Source organism: Amblyraja radiata, chromosome 2 (genome assembly GCF_010909765.2).
Source record: "Amblyraja radiata isolate CabotCenter1 chromosome 2, sAmbRad1.1.pri, whole genome shotgun sequence".
Lineage (NCBI taxonomy): Eukaryota > Metazoa > Chordata > Chondrichthyes > Rajiformes > Rajidae > Amblyraja > Amblyraja radiata.
The window spans coordinates 128717522-128733116 of NC_045957.1; the positions used below are offsets into that span (position 1 = coordinate 128717522).

Genomic DNA, 15595 nt, shown 5'->3' on the forward strand with positions numbered 1-15595 from the left:
TTTAAATCACATCGAGTTACCACCCACAGAATGACTTAATGATCAATGACGGAGGCAAAGCTGGAGCAGAGCTTGAACTATTAAAGCCAAGAATTACATTTTAAAGCTTTTAAAGGTCTTTGATGAAAAACACCAAGAAATAATAAAAAACATTAAAATGAAATCCTTTTAAAGATAGCTTCTTCCTCACTAAAGACTCCTTCTCAAGGGCAGCACAGTGGTGTAGCGATAGAGTTGCTGCTTACAGCGCCAGAGACCCAGATCTAGTGCTAGTGTACGGGGATCTCTGGTTGGTGTGGACTCGGTGGGCTGAAGGGCCTGTTTCCGTGCTGCATCTCTAAAGTCTAATGCCCCTGTCCCACTTAGGAAACCTGAACGGAAACCTCTGGAGACTTTGTGCCCCACCCAAGGTTTCCGTGCGGTTCCCGGAGGTTTCTGTCAGTCTCCCTACCTGCTTCCACTACCTGCAACCTCTGGCAACCACCTGCAACCTCTGGGAACCACACGGAAACCTTGGGTTTCCTAAGTGGGACAGGGGCACAAAAGTCTCACAAGCACCAGTGATTTTTTTACTCAAATAGATGGATTGTAATTCTTCATCAGGTCACATTGAAATAAGATCAGAGATTAAGGTTCATCAATGTAATGCAAACTTCCTCCTGACGTGTATCCATCGATTACTTGCCAGACTTTGTCCAGCCCCTCCTCTCTTCCGGCTTACTTCCCCATCCCCCACCACAATCAGTCTGGGGAAGGGTTCTGACCCAAAATGTTACCCATCCATGTTCTTCAGAGATGTCGCCTGACCCACTGAATTACTTCAGCACTGTGTGTCTTTTTCGGTACAGTAAACATTGTCATTCGGCAATTCTTGCATTTACATGGGAAATTTGGGGATGGCTGAACACTAAAGAGAACTGTTGGTCAGTCAGCACATTGACCCCAAAGGATGACAGGGAGAAAAAAAAACACTTAAGCACACAAAGCCATCATGCAAGAAGAAATCTGAAGGTCTTCCTAATTCTTCAGTTACAATCACTGTGATTGCAGTTACTTGCATCTTTTAACGATCAGAAAATAAAATGCCACGTTATGACTTTGGGTCAAACCAAAGTGAAGGAATATTAGCAAGGCATGAGTTGTACTATACGCGTTAATACTTTTTTATTTTTGTGGTCCAATAAACGTATTCTTAGTATACGGAGGAAGCTGAAATAAACAACTTGCATTTAAATATAGCACACACAACAAAACATACAAAAAGGTACAGGCAAATGTGAACACAAACATATGACGTAATGCACATACCTGGTGCCGCTGAAACAAAATCTTTGACTTGTTTAGCTTTGGTTGTAATCTATTTTAAAAGAAAAAGAATGGTTTTCAACTCGTTATTAAAATTAAGGGCTGCTAAGAGCAGGGAGGGGGAGAATGCGGCTTAATGTGCCAAAAAAATCCATCTTCCAGAATAATGTTTTGATCACAACTCAGTACTGCAAGGATAAGAAGCTGCTTGCAGCCATTGTAAAGTTCTACAGAGAAAATCTCCAGATTTATTCCTTCCTATCTTTGCACACTGACTGTTGTGGTATTGGTGTTAAAACCTAATGATCTTTATCCTCAAGCACGTTTACAAGCGATACCTAATATCATGTTAATATTAAGTAAATGGAATAACAGGATAAAGATGTTCACCTGAATATTCCGTATTGTATTCAGAATTTTGGGGTAAAATATATTTAGAAATTACAACACACTCTATATACTGTCATTGTCTGGCATCTTAGATTTTCTGCCTCGATCTTCTGCCTTAGAAATGAGAGTACTACCAGTAACCCACAGTCCACATGTTAAATGAACAAACTTTATGACTCGAGAACTTATATTAGTAGACATTAGATGGGCTAATTGTCTACATGCATCACTTTCTCAAATATTCTGCCAAATTGAAACAACATGCTTGTTTCATGCAGCAGTAAAAATAAAAAATAAAGCTATACTCGATAACATTTAGTCTGAACGAGGTTGGCATCAATTCCTGCATAATGACCTTGCTTTTGAAACTATTTCTAACTATAATTTATCTTTAAACTAATAAAACTCTGACCTTAGATGTGTATTTATTTGTGTGATGTTCGTGTGCGATTCACATCTCCTCGAAAACAAGACGCGCTAACGCTGTCATTTTTACATATTCCAATAGATATTTACGCTGTGAAGTCGCCTTATCTGAAAATGTCATGCATTATTTCTCAAGTTATTTTTTAAAATGTTCAAACATTTCAAATAACTTACATAATAAATGAGCTGATGACGTCACAATGGGTCACAGTGCACACTGTTTTTCACGCGCTGCGAGTTACGTCACCACCCCCCCATCCCGACTCGCAGTCATTTGGTCGCCGCAGCCAGCTCCCTGTGGGCCCCGCAGCCCGCTCGCTCGCAGCCCACTCGCCTCCCCTCCTCTCTCCCCTGTCTCCCCCCTCTCCTCCCCTTCCCCCCCCTCTCTCGCCCCTGCGCCCCCCCCCTCTCTCCCCCCTCCATCCTCCCCCACTCCCATCACCCCTCCCCCCGTGTGTGGTGGGTGGTTAGTGTGTGTGTGACGCCGCAGGCTGTCCCCCCTCCCCCGATGAGGGGACGGTACCCAACGGGTCCCACTTGGTCTAGTATATTTATAAAACTCTATGTATTTGTGTGTGTGATGTTCGTGTGCATTTCACAACTCCTCGAAAACACGATGTGCTAAAGGTGACATTCCGATGGGAGATTTACGCCGTGGTCAAAAATCGCCTATTCTAAAAATTTCATGCATTATTTCTCGAGTTATTTATGAAAATGTTCACAAATGTGCAGAAACGTGGTAAAAATAACTGCTTTTACCCGGTGCTTACAGCTGTGATGTCACAGTGGGATTGTAGCACTACTCGCAACATTGTTGCTATCCAACTACACCGAGTTCTGCTCGCCCTAGCAAAAGTCACAGTACACTGAGCTCTGCTAGCTAGCAAGTGCAAATGGGTTTTTTTAAGTTTAAAAATGAGGGAGGGTATACAAGGCAAAATGAGCAGCCCCTGCGCAGTTGTCGGCTATGGTTGAGTGGTGGAATATTGTGTTGGGGAACAGGTTGCGTTGGGGGACCAGGCCTCCCGTGGGGGCTATGGGTGAGTGGTGGAATATTGCGCTGGGGAACGGGTTGCGTTGGGGGACCAGGACTCCCGTGTGACAGTGACCCAACGGGTCCCACCTCGTCTAGTGAAAAATAAAAGTCCCTCATGCTAAGATAAATTTTTTTAATTACACAATATTTAGCAGTTGGCAGAAAGAATATTTTAAAAATCTCATAAAACACTGTTTTCAGATTAAAGTGACTGACGCGCGCAAAACCGCCAAGTTGCACGACATTCACGCTGACATATGATGTCATGCGGGTGACGTCCGGAGACCACAGATGGGCTGTAAAATTTTCTTCCTTCAATGCATGGATTTTAAACAATAATATATTAAAATTAATACAATAAAATCAATTATGCAAATGAAAATATGTCTGAGCCATTCAGTATTATTTATTGATGTATTGGTCCGCTTCCAGATCCAATCACCGTCTCTATAACCTTTCACAGGGATGGATTCAATGAGTGTAGACTGAACTCCCCTCTCCCCCCTTCCTGCCCCCATCCCTCCTTCTCCACTTCCCCTGCGCTTCACCGCTCCCCTCTCCTCCCCTTTTTCCCTTCCCCCCACTCCACTCTTCTCCCCCTTCTCCACTCCTCCCCCTCACATCCCCTTCTCCTCCTCTCCCTCCCTTCGCCCATTCTCCAACCCCCACTTTCGCCGACGCCTCCCATTTGTGGACCCAGCCTGTGACAGCTTGATCCCACTAATAGTCCTGCACAAAGGCCACATCATCTGTTTTTTAGTAACATTGACTATGTAGCAATGTTACAAAATTTTGAGATTTTAAAAATCAAGTCTGCAATTTATCCCATCAGATAAAGCATAAAAAGAAGTTTAATTTGACACCTAATTCACTTTCATATCTTCAGTATTAAAAAAGTTATGGCCATTTTCATACTCGGAAATTAGCATCTTGTTCCTATTGATTTTCCATTGACTTAACACAAAAGCTGTGATCGAGGACAGTCTAAAGCCCATAACTTTATTAAAAATTAAGAGAACTGAAAGAAATTTTCAGTTATTATAGATTGAAGCATTCTGAAACAAATATTAAACAATCTTACTTGGATGACCTGAATTTAAAGCATATAATTAGTTAGTTACCCAATTGTAGCTAATTTCAAAATTCAATTACTAGATCTAAACATCTATCCATTTCTTAAGGAAAGATTAACATTTTTAAATAGCCTAAGTGTCCAAATAACATTCACACAAGAATTCACAATAAAACATGATTTTAAAATCTCATTGACAATATTTATAGGCCAAATGGAAGGGATTTCAATTGCTGTAAATTAATGGCCATTTAATGGGATTCTGTGGAACGCGCTGGTTTAGAACGCTGCCATTGCGGTGAATTTGTACCACATGTCGGCATGAAAGATACTGCCGGTTCAGATGGTCCCCCAAGTCAGCTACTCGCAACATAAAATTTTGTATAAAGGGATCTTAAGAAGACCTTTTTAATGTAAAAATAAACAACCTACCTTGCGTTGTCCCCTACATGAGATCCGTCCCGTTGTCGGGGTTCGCGGCTTTAGAGGATGATTTTTAATCTACTATAACAATTAAATAACCCAATTTAGTTTAAAAATACCTGAACGAATTTCGCAGCGATTTTTCGTCAGCAACTAAGTAGGCTGAACAACATCGATTTCAACAGCCTAGAGAAAATCGCGTTTTAAACCCGCCCCCCTCTCAAAGATGCCAAAGTCGCGCACACGGGCAGCGACAGAACTGCAGCGCCGCTGAAAGTAAGTTTTGCAACATACCTAGACTATGGGATGAATGCAGACTTTGGGAACAACAAAATGGGTGGTGGGTATTTAGACTCAGTGGCCGGAGCAGGTGGGGGGCACTGGTACATTGACAACATTGCCTGTACCCAGTTGAAAATTCCACTGCCTCTGGGGGTTTGGAGAGACCATTGGAAGAGAGATCTGCTGTCGATAAATAAATACATCTATAAATAAAACTGAACGACTCCGACATCTTTTCATTTGCACAATTGATTTTATTGTATTAATTTTAATATATTATCGTTTAAAATCCATGCATTGAAAGAAGAATATTTTACAGCCCATCTATGGTCCCTAACCCTAACCCTAACCGTGCGTCACCCACATGACCACATACGTCTGCGTGCGACAGGGCGCACGGCATGATGAGACTCCCAAATGTCGCCCCAAATTTTGAATAATCCAAAATCCTGAGGCGACAGGGACACACCGCGCATCACCTACGCGTCACTATATGCGTCACCACGCGTCACACCCCGACCACGACGTGATAACCCCTTTCCCGTCTGTCGCCAAAAATGTCGCCAAAGTGGGACCGGCCCTTAACTTGGAATGACTGTCCCTTCTGTAAAACTGCAATATAACATTGATGAATGCACGCACTTGTTCTGCATTCGTATCGTGTACAGTCCTTCATTATAGAATGACAAACTAAGTATACAAAACATTTCTTGATCTATTCTGCTTATTAGATTTTTCTTAATTTCTATAGATATTGCATTGCATATTAAAGTCCAGGCTGGCCTACAAATTTTCGCTATCTTGTCAATGAATGAAGAATCATCAACTCTCCTCCAGTAGCCACATGATAAAATTCTAAAAGCTAAAATGATTTCCTTTCATAAACAAGCGACAGATTGGTATTTTCCAAACTATTAGGACAAAGGCTGTTAATCATGTCCTCATTCTTATTGCTTTAAAGGACACAGGGGACAACCTATCCAACTCCAGTACTTTTTGGCACATGCTGTCAGGCTCCACACTAATTAGAAAGGTCTGCTCGCATCATCCCACCTGTCTGTTGTTTTGTTTTCTACCCGACTCTTATCTGCATGGACAGTAAATCCCCTATCAGCTTGCTATCAAGGCTCGAATACAAGAGATTAATGACCGCAGAGGGAAATGGAATCAGTTTACATGCTCAGAGTTGAATGAATAATATTACTTTACAAGTCATTTAAGCCTTCCCTGCCTCTAATTTAGTACACTAGTAGTTAATAATCACACTGCAGCCTGGCCGACACTTAAATTCATGCCCATATTAAAAAAAACTGAAGAACAACAGGTCAAATGTTTGTTGTACACTCACAATACAAGCTACAGTGGGGCAGTTACGAGAACTGGGCCTGAAGCTACAATCGTAACTCTGAAAATGGGTCAAAGAACAGATGTTAGAAATCACTAAAAGAAACTTGGTCCAGGTAATAGGGCCAACAATTGTGAGCTTCTAGTGAAGAAAGCAAACAGGGACTAAGGTTGACATTGCAAATTAAAACCCAGTTCTGATAATACTGATAACTGAATAAGTGATTAAATGATAACTGAAAGCACAAAACTCAATCACTGGCAATTTAAAATAAGAACAGAAAATGCTAGAAATACCCAGGTCAGGTGACATCTGTGGAGAAGCCATTCAGTTTGTTGACTGCATTACAGTTGAAAAGTGAGAAAACAAATGTAGAGTGAGGAATTTGTGCGAGGAATCCTAATTTGAGGAAGGACATTCTTGCTATTGAGGGAGTGCAGCGTAGGTTTACAAGGTTAATTCCCGGGAAGGCGGGACTGTCATATGCTGAGAGAATGGAGCAGCTGGGCTTGTACACTCTTGAGTTTAGGAGGATGAGAGGGTATCTCATTGAAGCATATAAGATTGTCAAGGGCTTGGACACACTAAAGGCAGGAAACATGTTCCCGATGTTGGGGGAGTCCAGAACCAGGGATCACAGTTTAAGAATAAGGAGTAAGCCATTTAGAACGGAGACGAGGAAACACTTTTTCTCACAGAGAGTGGTGAGTCTGTGGAATTCTCTGCCTCAGAGGGCGGTGGAGGCAGGTTCTCTGGATGCTTTCAAGAGAGAGCTAGATAGGGCTCTTAAAATTAGCGGAGTCAGGGGATATGGGGAGAAGGCAGGTACGGGGTACTGATTGGGGATGATCGGCCATGATCACATTGAATGGCGGTGCTGGCTCGAAGGGCCAAATGGCCTACTCCTGCACCTATTGTCTATTGAATGTAGAAACAAAGAACTACAGATGCTTGTCAACAAAGAGGCACAAAGTGCTGGAATAACTCAGCGAGTTAGGCGGCATCCCTAGAGAACATGGATATGTGAATTTTTGGGGCACGGCCCTTCATCAGACAGACCTGAAACTTTATCCATGTTCTCCAGGAATGCTGCCACGAGTACCTACGACTAGCATCATGACCTACCTACGAACTCGTGACAACCATGCTGCGAGTCCGAGTCAACGGCAAACTCGGCAGAGGTCGTGAATTAGGTCGTGAAAGTGGGAGCAGGCCCTTTAGGCAGCAACTCCACCGCTGTACCACAATGCTTTTATACATACTTTTATCTTCATCACACTCTTATACATACTTTCATCACTCCAGATACAACTAAACAATCCTTGAAAGCATTAAATATTTTACACTGAAGGCAGTGCTACATACAACCCAGTACATATCAAATCCTACTCACCCATTACCACTGTCTGGACTTGACCTAATGCTAGCAGTCCATTGCCCAATATACTTGTCCCAAAAATCTTCATTATCGTATGTAGTGCCTTTCAAATGTTTGCTTCACCTACCCTTCCAATTTGCTCTAATTAATTTCCCTTCCCTGAAATTGGGGTTGTTCTCCATGGAACCAAGCGAGTTGAGAAGAGATCATATATTGTTTTCACTTAGGGTTAACAAACTATCTTGTGCTCCAGCAATAGACAGTCCATGTTTCAGCTCGAAACCCTTCACATAGACAACAAATGTAGAGAAGGAGGGAAATAACCAGTATAAGTAGGTTGGGGGGGGGGGGGGTAAGAGGTGGCTCATGATCTGGCAGAAATAAAGTGGATACAGTTGAATAAGGGTTGGTTGGTAGATAACAGTATAGTGAGGGAGGAAAGGGTGAAGGTAGCAACAGAAGCAGGGAGATGGGAAGTGAAGAACATAAGGCTGCAGATTCTGGAATCTGGTAGGAAAGGAAGCAGCATCTGGGAAGAACATGGATGGGTGACGTTTTGGATCAGGACATAGAAACATAGAAAATAGGTGCAGGAGTAGGCCATTCGGCCCTTCGAGCCTGCACCACCATTCAATATGATCATGGCTGATTATCCAACTCAGTATCCTGTACCTGCCTTCTCTCCATACCCCCTGATCCCTTTAGCCACAAGGGCCACATCTAACTCCCTCTTAAATATAGCCAATGAACTGGCCTCAACTACCTTTTGAGGCAGAGAATTCCATAGACTCACCACTCTCTGTGTAAAAAATGATTTTCTCATCTCAGTCCTAAAAGACATCCTTATCTTATCCCCTTATCCTTAAACTGTGACCCCTTGTTCTGGACTTCCCCAACATCGGGAACAATCTTCCTGCATCTAGCCTGTCCAACCCCTTAAGAATTTTGTAAGTTTCTATAAGATCCCCCCTCAATCTTCTAAATTCTAGCGAGTACAAGCCGAGTCTATGTAGTCTTTCTTCATATGAAAGTCCTGCCATCCCAGGAATCAGTCTGGTGAACCTTCTCTGTACTCCCTCTATGGCAATCAGATTAGGAGACCAAAACTGTACGCAATACTCCAGGTGTGGTCTCACCAAGACCCTGTGAACTGCAGTAGATCCTCCCTGCTCTTATACTCAAATCCTTTTGCTATGAATGCTAACATACCATTCGCTTTCTTCACTGCCTGCTGCACCTGCATGCCTACTTTCAATGACTGGTGTACCATGACACCCAGGTCTCGTTGCATCTCCCCTTTTCCTAATCGGCCACCGTTCAGATAATTGTCTAATTTCCTGTTTTTGCCACCAAAGTGGATAACCTCACATTTATCCACATTATACTGCATCTGCCATGCATTTGCCCACTCACCCAACCTATCCAAGTCACCTTGCAACCTCCTAGCATCCTCCTCACAGATAACACTGTCTTCGTGTCATCCGCAAACTTGGAGATGTTGCATTCAATTCCCTCATCCAGATCATTAATATATATTGTAAATAGCTGGGGTCCCAGCATTGAGCCTTGTGGTACCCCACTAGTCACTGCCTGCCATTCTGAAAAGGACCCGTTTACTCCTACTCTTTGCCAGGAGACCCTTCTCCAAACTGATTGTGGAGGGGTGGGGTAGCAAACTGGAAGAGGGTTCTGTATTATATTTATCTTTCCCGTTCAACATATAATACAAGTTCAGCAATCCTAACACACATGCATCTATCTGCACACAGAAGTGCGAAATTATATTTGTAAATATCAGTAAACATGCACATCATTACAAAACAATGTGTGCCTCTGTTTTTATTCAACTATTGAAACTTGAGTTACTTTTAAGATATCTTTCAAGATAGTGTTTTTGAACAGATTTTTAAAACATGATTATTCTTGTTTGGTAACTTCTGGATTAGAAAGTGCGGATGTAGAAAGGCAGTTGTCAACTGCAGAAGGAACAATAATCAAAATAAGAATGAAGGTGACTGGCAAAAGAACCAAGGTAAAAATATAAGCACATTGAGAAGTTTAGGATCTAGAATATAACCTCAATGGGGTGCAAGTAGTGAAAGAAGATGTTCAAAAGGGAACTGGAAAGGTACCTGGAAGGAAAGTGCATGGTTATGGGGATAAGATGGGACACGAGATCAACTGGATTCTGTGAACTCAGTGGGCCAAATACCTATTTTTTGAAATTCTGCATTAAAGTTCAGCCTTGATTCCACCCTCCTTTGTATCCACTTGCGATCCACCACCTACTATCCTTCTTCTCCATGAACCACTATCTCAGAATGTTTCTATCTTAATCATGAAATGCCTCTATACCACAAACCAATTTTCTGGGTCTGCATCTGTTTGAATTACTTTAAGGAAGTGTCACGGGTATTTCTTCGAATAGTATAGAATGTCGTGTAATTAATATTGGGCAAAAGATGTCACCTCAGGAAAACAAACCATTACCCTTGTTCAATCACTTTCTAAACAAAGCACAGGAGGCTAATATTCAGATTTTTCAAAAATAAGCATAATCATATGATAAAGTATTTGACAAATCTTATGAACTTAATTACAGAATTACTCAGAAATAGTAAAAAGCAGCAAACAACTTCCACATCAGCTTTGCAACATTTTGGTCTGCCCCAATTTTATTTTGAGTCAGAACTTAACTTGATTCTTTTAACAACAATTTGTACATATAGTGCAATTAACTAATGTGGCATCATATGATGCACCATTAAGAAAGATCAGAGATCCAGCCATAGAAAGGCAATCACAAATTTGGTTAATAAAGGTGGGCATTAGGGTATGCAAGTGAGGTTGCTTAGCAGAGTGGACTAAATAAGCGTAGACAGCTCAAAAAGCTGTAGGCTGTGACAGATTTACAAAGACATATTGTGGTGATGGGAGGTGGGGGCAGCAAATAAACTTTTGAAATGAACATTATGAATTTTTAATCTCAAAGTATTTGGTTACTGATTCCAATGGACAAGAGCACAATATATGCAAGTTGGGACATGGACAAATATCTGTAACAATATATTGCTTACATTAAAAGCTGTGATAAAGTGACATATTTGCATCGCAGCTCCTTTACAAAAGGATTTTCAACAACTAACACCAATCATCAAGATACTTTTTCAATTACAGCTTGCAAATTTCAAAAGCCAGACCATTCTGCAATGGCTAACTGGAAAAGTAACAATTTTGAACAGGCCACACTTTTTAGATTGGCACGAGATTTTCTTTAAACAAAAGGGAATATGTTGAATCAGCACTAAATACATATGTTTATTTAAAAAAAGGTAAACTCAGAAAGATAACACCCCTGTTCAGGAGACAGCAATACCATCAATATTAAACATGAGTACGACTATTGAAAATAAATGTTTCCCTTTGTAAATGTTAATCTGATTATTTATTTACATTTAAACAATGTCCTGATGTGGCCTAGTTTCTGCTGTAATTCAATAACAAAAGCACAATCAATTTGAACTTTCAGTTTCCAGATTTTTTAAAACCCTCAAAATAACAACATAGGAAACAAATTCTGGCAATTAGTTTTTATGTGATTGCTGTGCAACAAATGGCATTTTTAATTTATGCTTTCAGCACTGGCGACAATTTTTTTTTAAAAAAGGTACTCAATCTAAAACAGCTGTTAAATCTTGCCATTCAATCTGTAATTATATCACGTTGCCTGGGTGCCGTAAAATATAAACCATCTTCTAAAAAACCAATCTAACAATACCCTTTCACGGCTCAAAATGGCATAACTGTGTTATCGTCTTCCTGTGATCACATTACAGTAGTAGTCCAATCCTCCAAGTACCAGAATCCTCATACAACTGATCAATTACAGCTGTTGATTTAGTGATTGAAACTCCTCCACATCTGCTTCTTGCTTAGTTAATAGTTTACTTCCAGGTCCTAAAAAGGACTGCAGTTCTCTTTAGCCAGACATAGTCTAACCATAGCTATGTTGCCTTTACACTGCCTGTCTTGATCAGTTTTGTCACTCAATGTACAATGCAAATCCAAGTGACTCACATCTGCCACTGATCGACCCAATTCGTGAGCAATCTTTTCCCATCGACCTGGAGTACCCCCTGGGAACTTAACCATACTTCTTGTCAGCTGGCTGAGGTCCTCTTCTGTCCAGTGAGGTGCCTGTAACAATGTTCAAAATAACAAGGGGGTAAAAGTCACAAAGCATGAATTAAATCCAAACACAAGCCTTAGCAATTATGTACATTGCTTCATTTAGAACATTAACAATGTTAAAATAAGTGGCATATTTATGTAGTGGCTACTTTGAAAGAATACCTAATTTCACAGAAAATAATCCCATGGAAAAATACTATTATCATGATGAACACCATACAAGAATATTCTTAAATCTGGTGTGCGTGGTTTAAAAAATACCCATCGTGAAACATCTCAAATTGAATGTTAAAAAATTAATCCCTGAAGATATAAATACTTTATATATAATAATCTCTGACCCTAGTAATGAACAACCATGTATCATGGGGTTTGTATTACTAAGCCGTCAGCACAGAGTGCAGTCACAGAGGTGAGTGACCCTAGGGACCATCTCCACAGCGACCGCAAAGCCTCTTGCTGACACTAATCCTCCCTGTCATTCTCCCACTGTGCTCAAACCACAGTGACATCCGCCTGCTGCACTGCAAGCTTAACGGGGCCTTCTTGACTTTTCACTGCTGCCCCTAATCGATGGTTCAAACATGCTCTTTTCACCATGTCCAAATGGCAACTTCAGTCATAATCAAAGCACAGCATCCTGTAAAGTGTTTCTCGACAGGCCGAGTCATTTGCATTAATTTGCAAAGTGGTCTATGTTATTCAGAGTTGTGTATTGCTTCTACAAAGAATGTTCCCTGAAGTTGATAACAGAGCATAAATGGACCTGCCACTTAAACTAAACAATTGCTAAAATGAGATTAATGCTTCAGCGTTTTCATGACTTCCTACACGTCCTTTCCATTCAAAATAACTTTCAACAAATTGGTATAACTGCAACTACTATTTTTAGAATATTTGTAATTGTGCCTCAAATCATATTGCAAGTAAAACATAATATTAAAACAAATTAATTTAATAACATCCCACATTGAGGGCATGCATTCATTTCCTAAATGTGCAAAAGCCATAGCACATGCAAACTGAAAATAACATTCTTAATAAATCTTCTGGATACAATATAGTTAACTTAGAAAATTCATGTAATGTTGTAAATACATTTACAATTCTTTTTTTTAATTCAGAGGTCAATTGATTACAAAAGAGATAAAGCATTTCACTCAAAAAGTTGATGTCTCTTTTAAAAGCAGGCGAAAGTTTCTAATAGTTTGTGATGTTAGGATTGTACTTCTAAAACTTCGAACATGAAATACATTACTGGAATTTATGCAAACAAAATGCAGCTCTGAAAATCATCATAAAAATGTGGTAATGTCACTTAAACAGAATATTGACACCAGGTTTTTTCTTGAAAGGTTCAAGCCATTGTGCAGCTGTTCAGTGATATTTCGAATATGTTGCAATTCCTTAAAAGTCTTTGTATTGCTCTAATGTTTACACTGCACCTTTGCCCTAAACTCGGGTCATATCACAGTATCATATTACACTGCAGTGCATGTGCTCGATGCAGTGAGGCCAGAATGAAGCAGGAACTCAAAGTACATACTTATAAGAGCTGCATTTCAAGTTACTCATTATGGACAGCTTTAGACAAGGATTGAATTGGAGTTTCTGTTGCAAATCAAAGATGCGCGATTTAATTTTTAGTTGAAGCATGTCAATTATAATCAACAATCTGCTCTGCTGCCTTTCTCAGACTGCTGCAGCAATAAACAAATTAAAATAATATTCAGACCAGCATTCTTTATCTGGTAGTTAAATACAAATCAATTGACAATTATAGCTGTTCAATTCACCATTACTGTTATACATTTGGTTTGTAGGGTTTTAACCAAAATAGTAAGTTTCATGTTCCCACAGCAGTTGAACAATGTGCACTAATATAATATCAATTTTAATTAGCAAAAATAAATTATCTTTTTAGACAGATTTACAACACTTCACTTTTTACAATAGTAAAAACCATTAAATCAGTTTTTTACTAGTAAGCAGGGCATTATTTTTGCAATATTATAGATAATTAAAAGATGCTAGCTGAAGAATGACATTTCAGAATTATTAGTTTTTTGTATCAAACATAACCAGAGCAATATGGTCAAGTTGTAAAGGGCTTTCAGGAGCTCAAACTGCATTTGCATTTCATCAAAAAAGATGTTCAATACCTTTAACTTTAATTTTGTATTAATCACCTTTAATTAGCTTCATAAATTCATGTCATATGCTTGTTACAAACTAAAAATGGATTACGAAAAAAAATTAATCGTAATGTTAACAAATGTTAAAAAAACTCCAGCATCCACTATATTAAAAAAATCAATATTTTAAGCAAAAATTTAACCAGGGAATCACACACACACAATGGTACTGCTTCACCGTAATGGCTGCAATCCATCCCAAGTCATTAATTTAAAATTCCACAGATACAGCCAACTGTGTCTCCAGACAGAATAAATACTGCGGCACAAACTCCTTATAATCAGGAGTTAAATAAGTTTAAGGTGCTAATTGCCTGAGCAGTTTCTTCCTGATTTAACACTGAAACAAACATAGCTATTACAGTCAACTGGAAGCTAAGCATGCTGTTTTGTTGTTGAAAGTCTTGTGCCTCACAATTTCTTTTGGAACCAAGACCCAAAAATCCATCCCTGCAGTACATCAAAGTAATGGCAGATGCCACATGGCGAGGAGACAGCTGTCATTATTACGCTTGCATTCTAATGCGACTGTAGCCTGCTCAGATATGTGACCTCAACCCAATTAAATGTTTCCAGAACACAATCTCTGCACTGATGGGAGACTAGATTTACATTCAGTACAAATGCCTCAGTCATATTTATTTATTACATTTGGGCAATTTAAAATGAAACACCAATTCATAAAACCAGCAGGACTTTATTTTACAGTGCCCTCCATAATGATTGGGACAAAGACCCATCATTTATTTATTTGCCTCTGTACTCCACAATTTGAGATTTGTAATAGAAAAAAAAAAATCACATGCGGTTAAAGTGCACATTGTCAGATTTTAATAAAGGCCATTTTTATACATTTTGGTTTCACCATGTAGAAATTACAGCAGTGTTTATACATAGTCCCCCCCCTATTTCAGGGCACCATAATGTTTGGGACACAGCAATGTCATGTAAATGAAAGTTATCATGTTTGGTATTTTGTTGCATATCCTTTGCATGCAATGACTGCTTGAAGTCTGCGATTCATGGACATCACCAATTGCTGGGTGTCTTCTCTGGTGATGTTCTGCCAGCCTGTATTGCAGTTTATGCTTGTTTTGGGGGCTAGTCCCCTTCAGTTTTCTCTTCAGCATATAAAGGACCTGCTCAATTGGGTTCAGATCGGGTGATTGACTTGGCCACTCAAGAATTGACCATTTAGCTTTGAAAAACTCCTTTGTTGCTTTAGCAGTATGTTTGGAATCATTGTCTTGCTGCAGAATGAACCGCCGGCTGAGTTTGTTTGAACTTGAGCAGGTATGATGTGTCTATACACTTCAGAATTCATTATGCTACTACCATCAGCAGTTGTATCATCAATGAAGATAAGCGAGCCAGTACCTTCTGCAGCCATACATGCCCAGGCCATAACACCCCCACCACCGTGTTTCACAGATGAGGTTGTATGCTTTGGATCTTGGGCAGTTCCTTCTTTCCTCCATACTTTGCTCTTGCCATCACTCTGATATCAGTCATCTTCGTATCATCTGTCCGCAAGACCTTTTTGCAGAACTGT

At 40.0% G+C, this 15595-nt stretch overlaps 1 protein-coding gene across 1 annotated transcript in view; it reads right to left on the reverse strand.

The window, feature by feature from the left end:
- dnajc1 (DnaJ heat shock protein family (Hsp40) member C1) overlaps window positions 1–15595 on the reverse strand; it is a 115071-nt gene that overhangs the window by 9137 nt on the left and 90339 nt on the right. Inside the window, exons 9-10 of the mRNA XM_033015510.1 lie at window positions 11735–11854; window positions 1309–1357 (exon numbers count right to left, since the gene is read on the reverse strand). Of these exons, the coding sequence (XP_032871401.1) occupies window positions 1309–1357; window positions 11735–11854 (169 nt within the window). The remainder of the gene's footprint in view (window positions 1–1308; window positions 1358–11734; window positions 11855–15595) is intronic.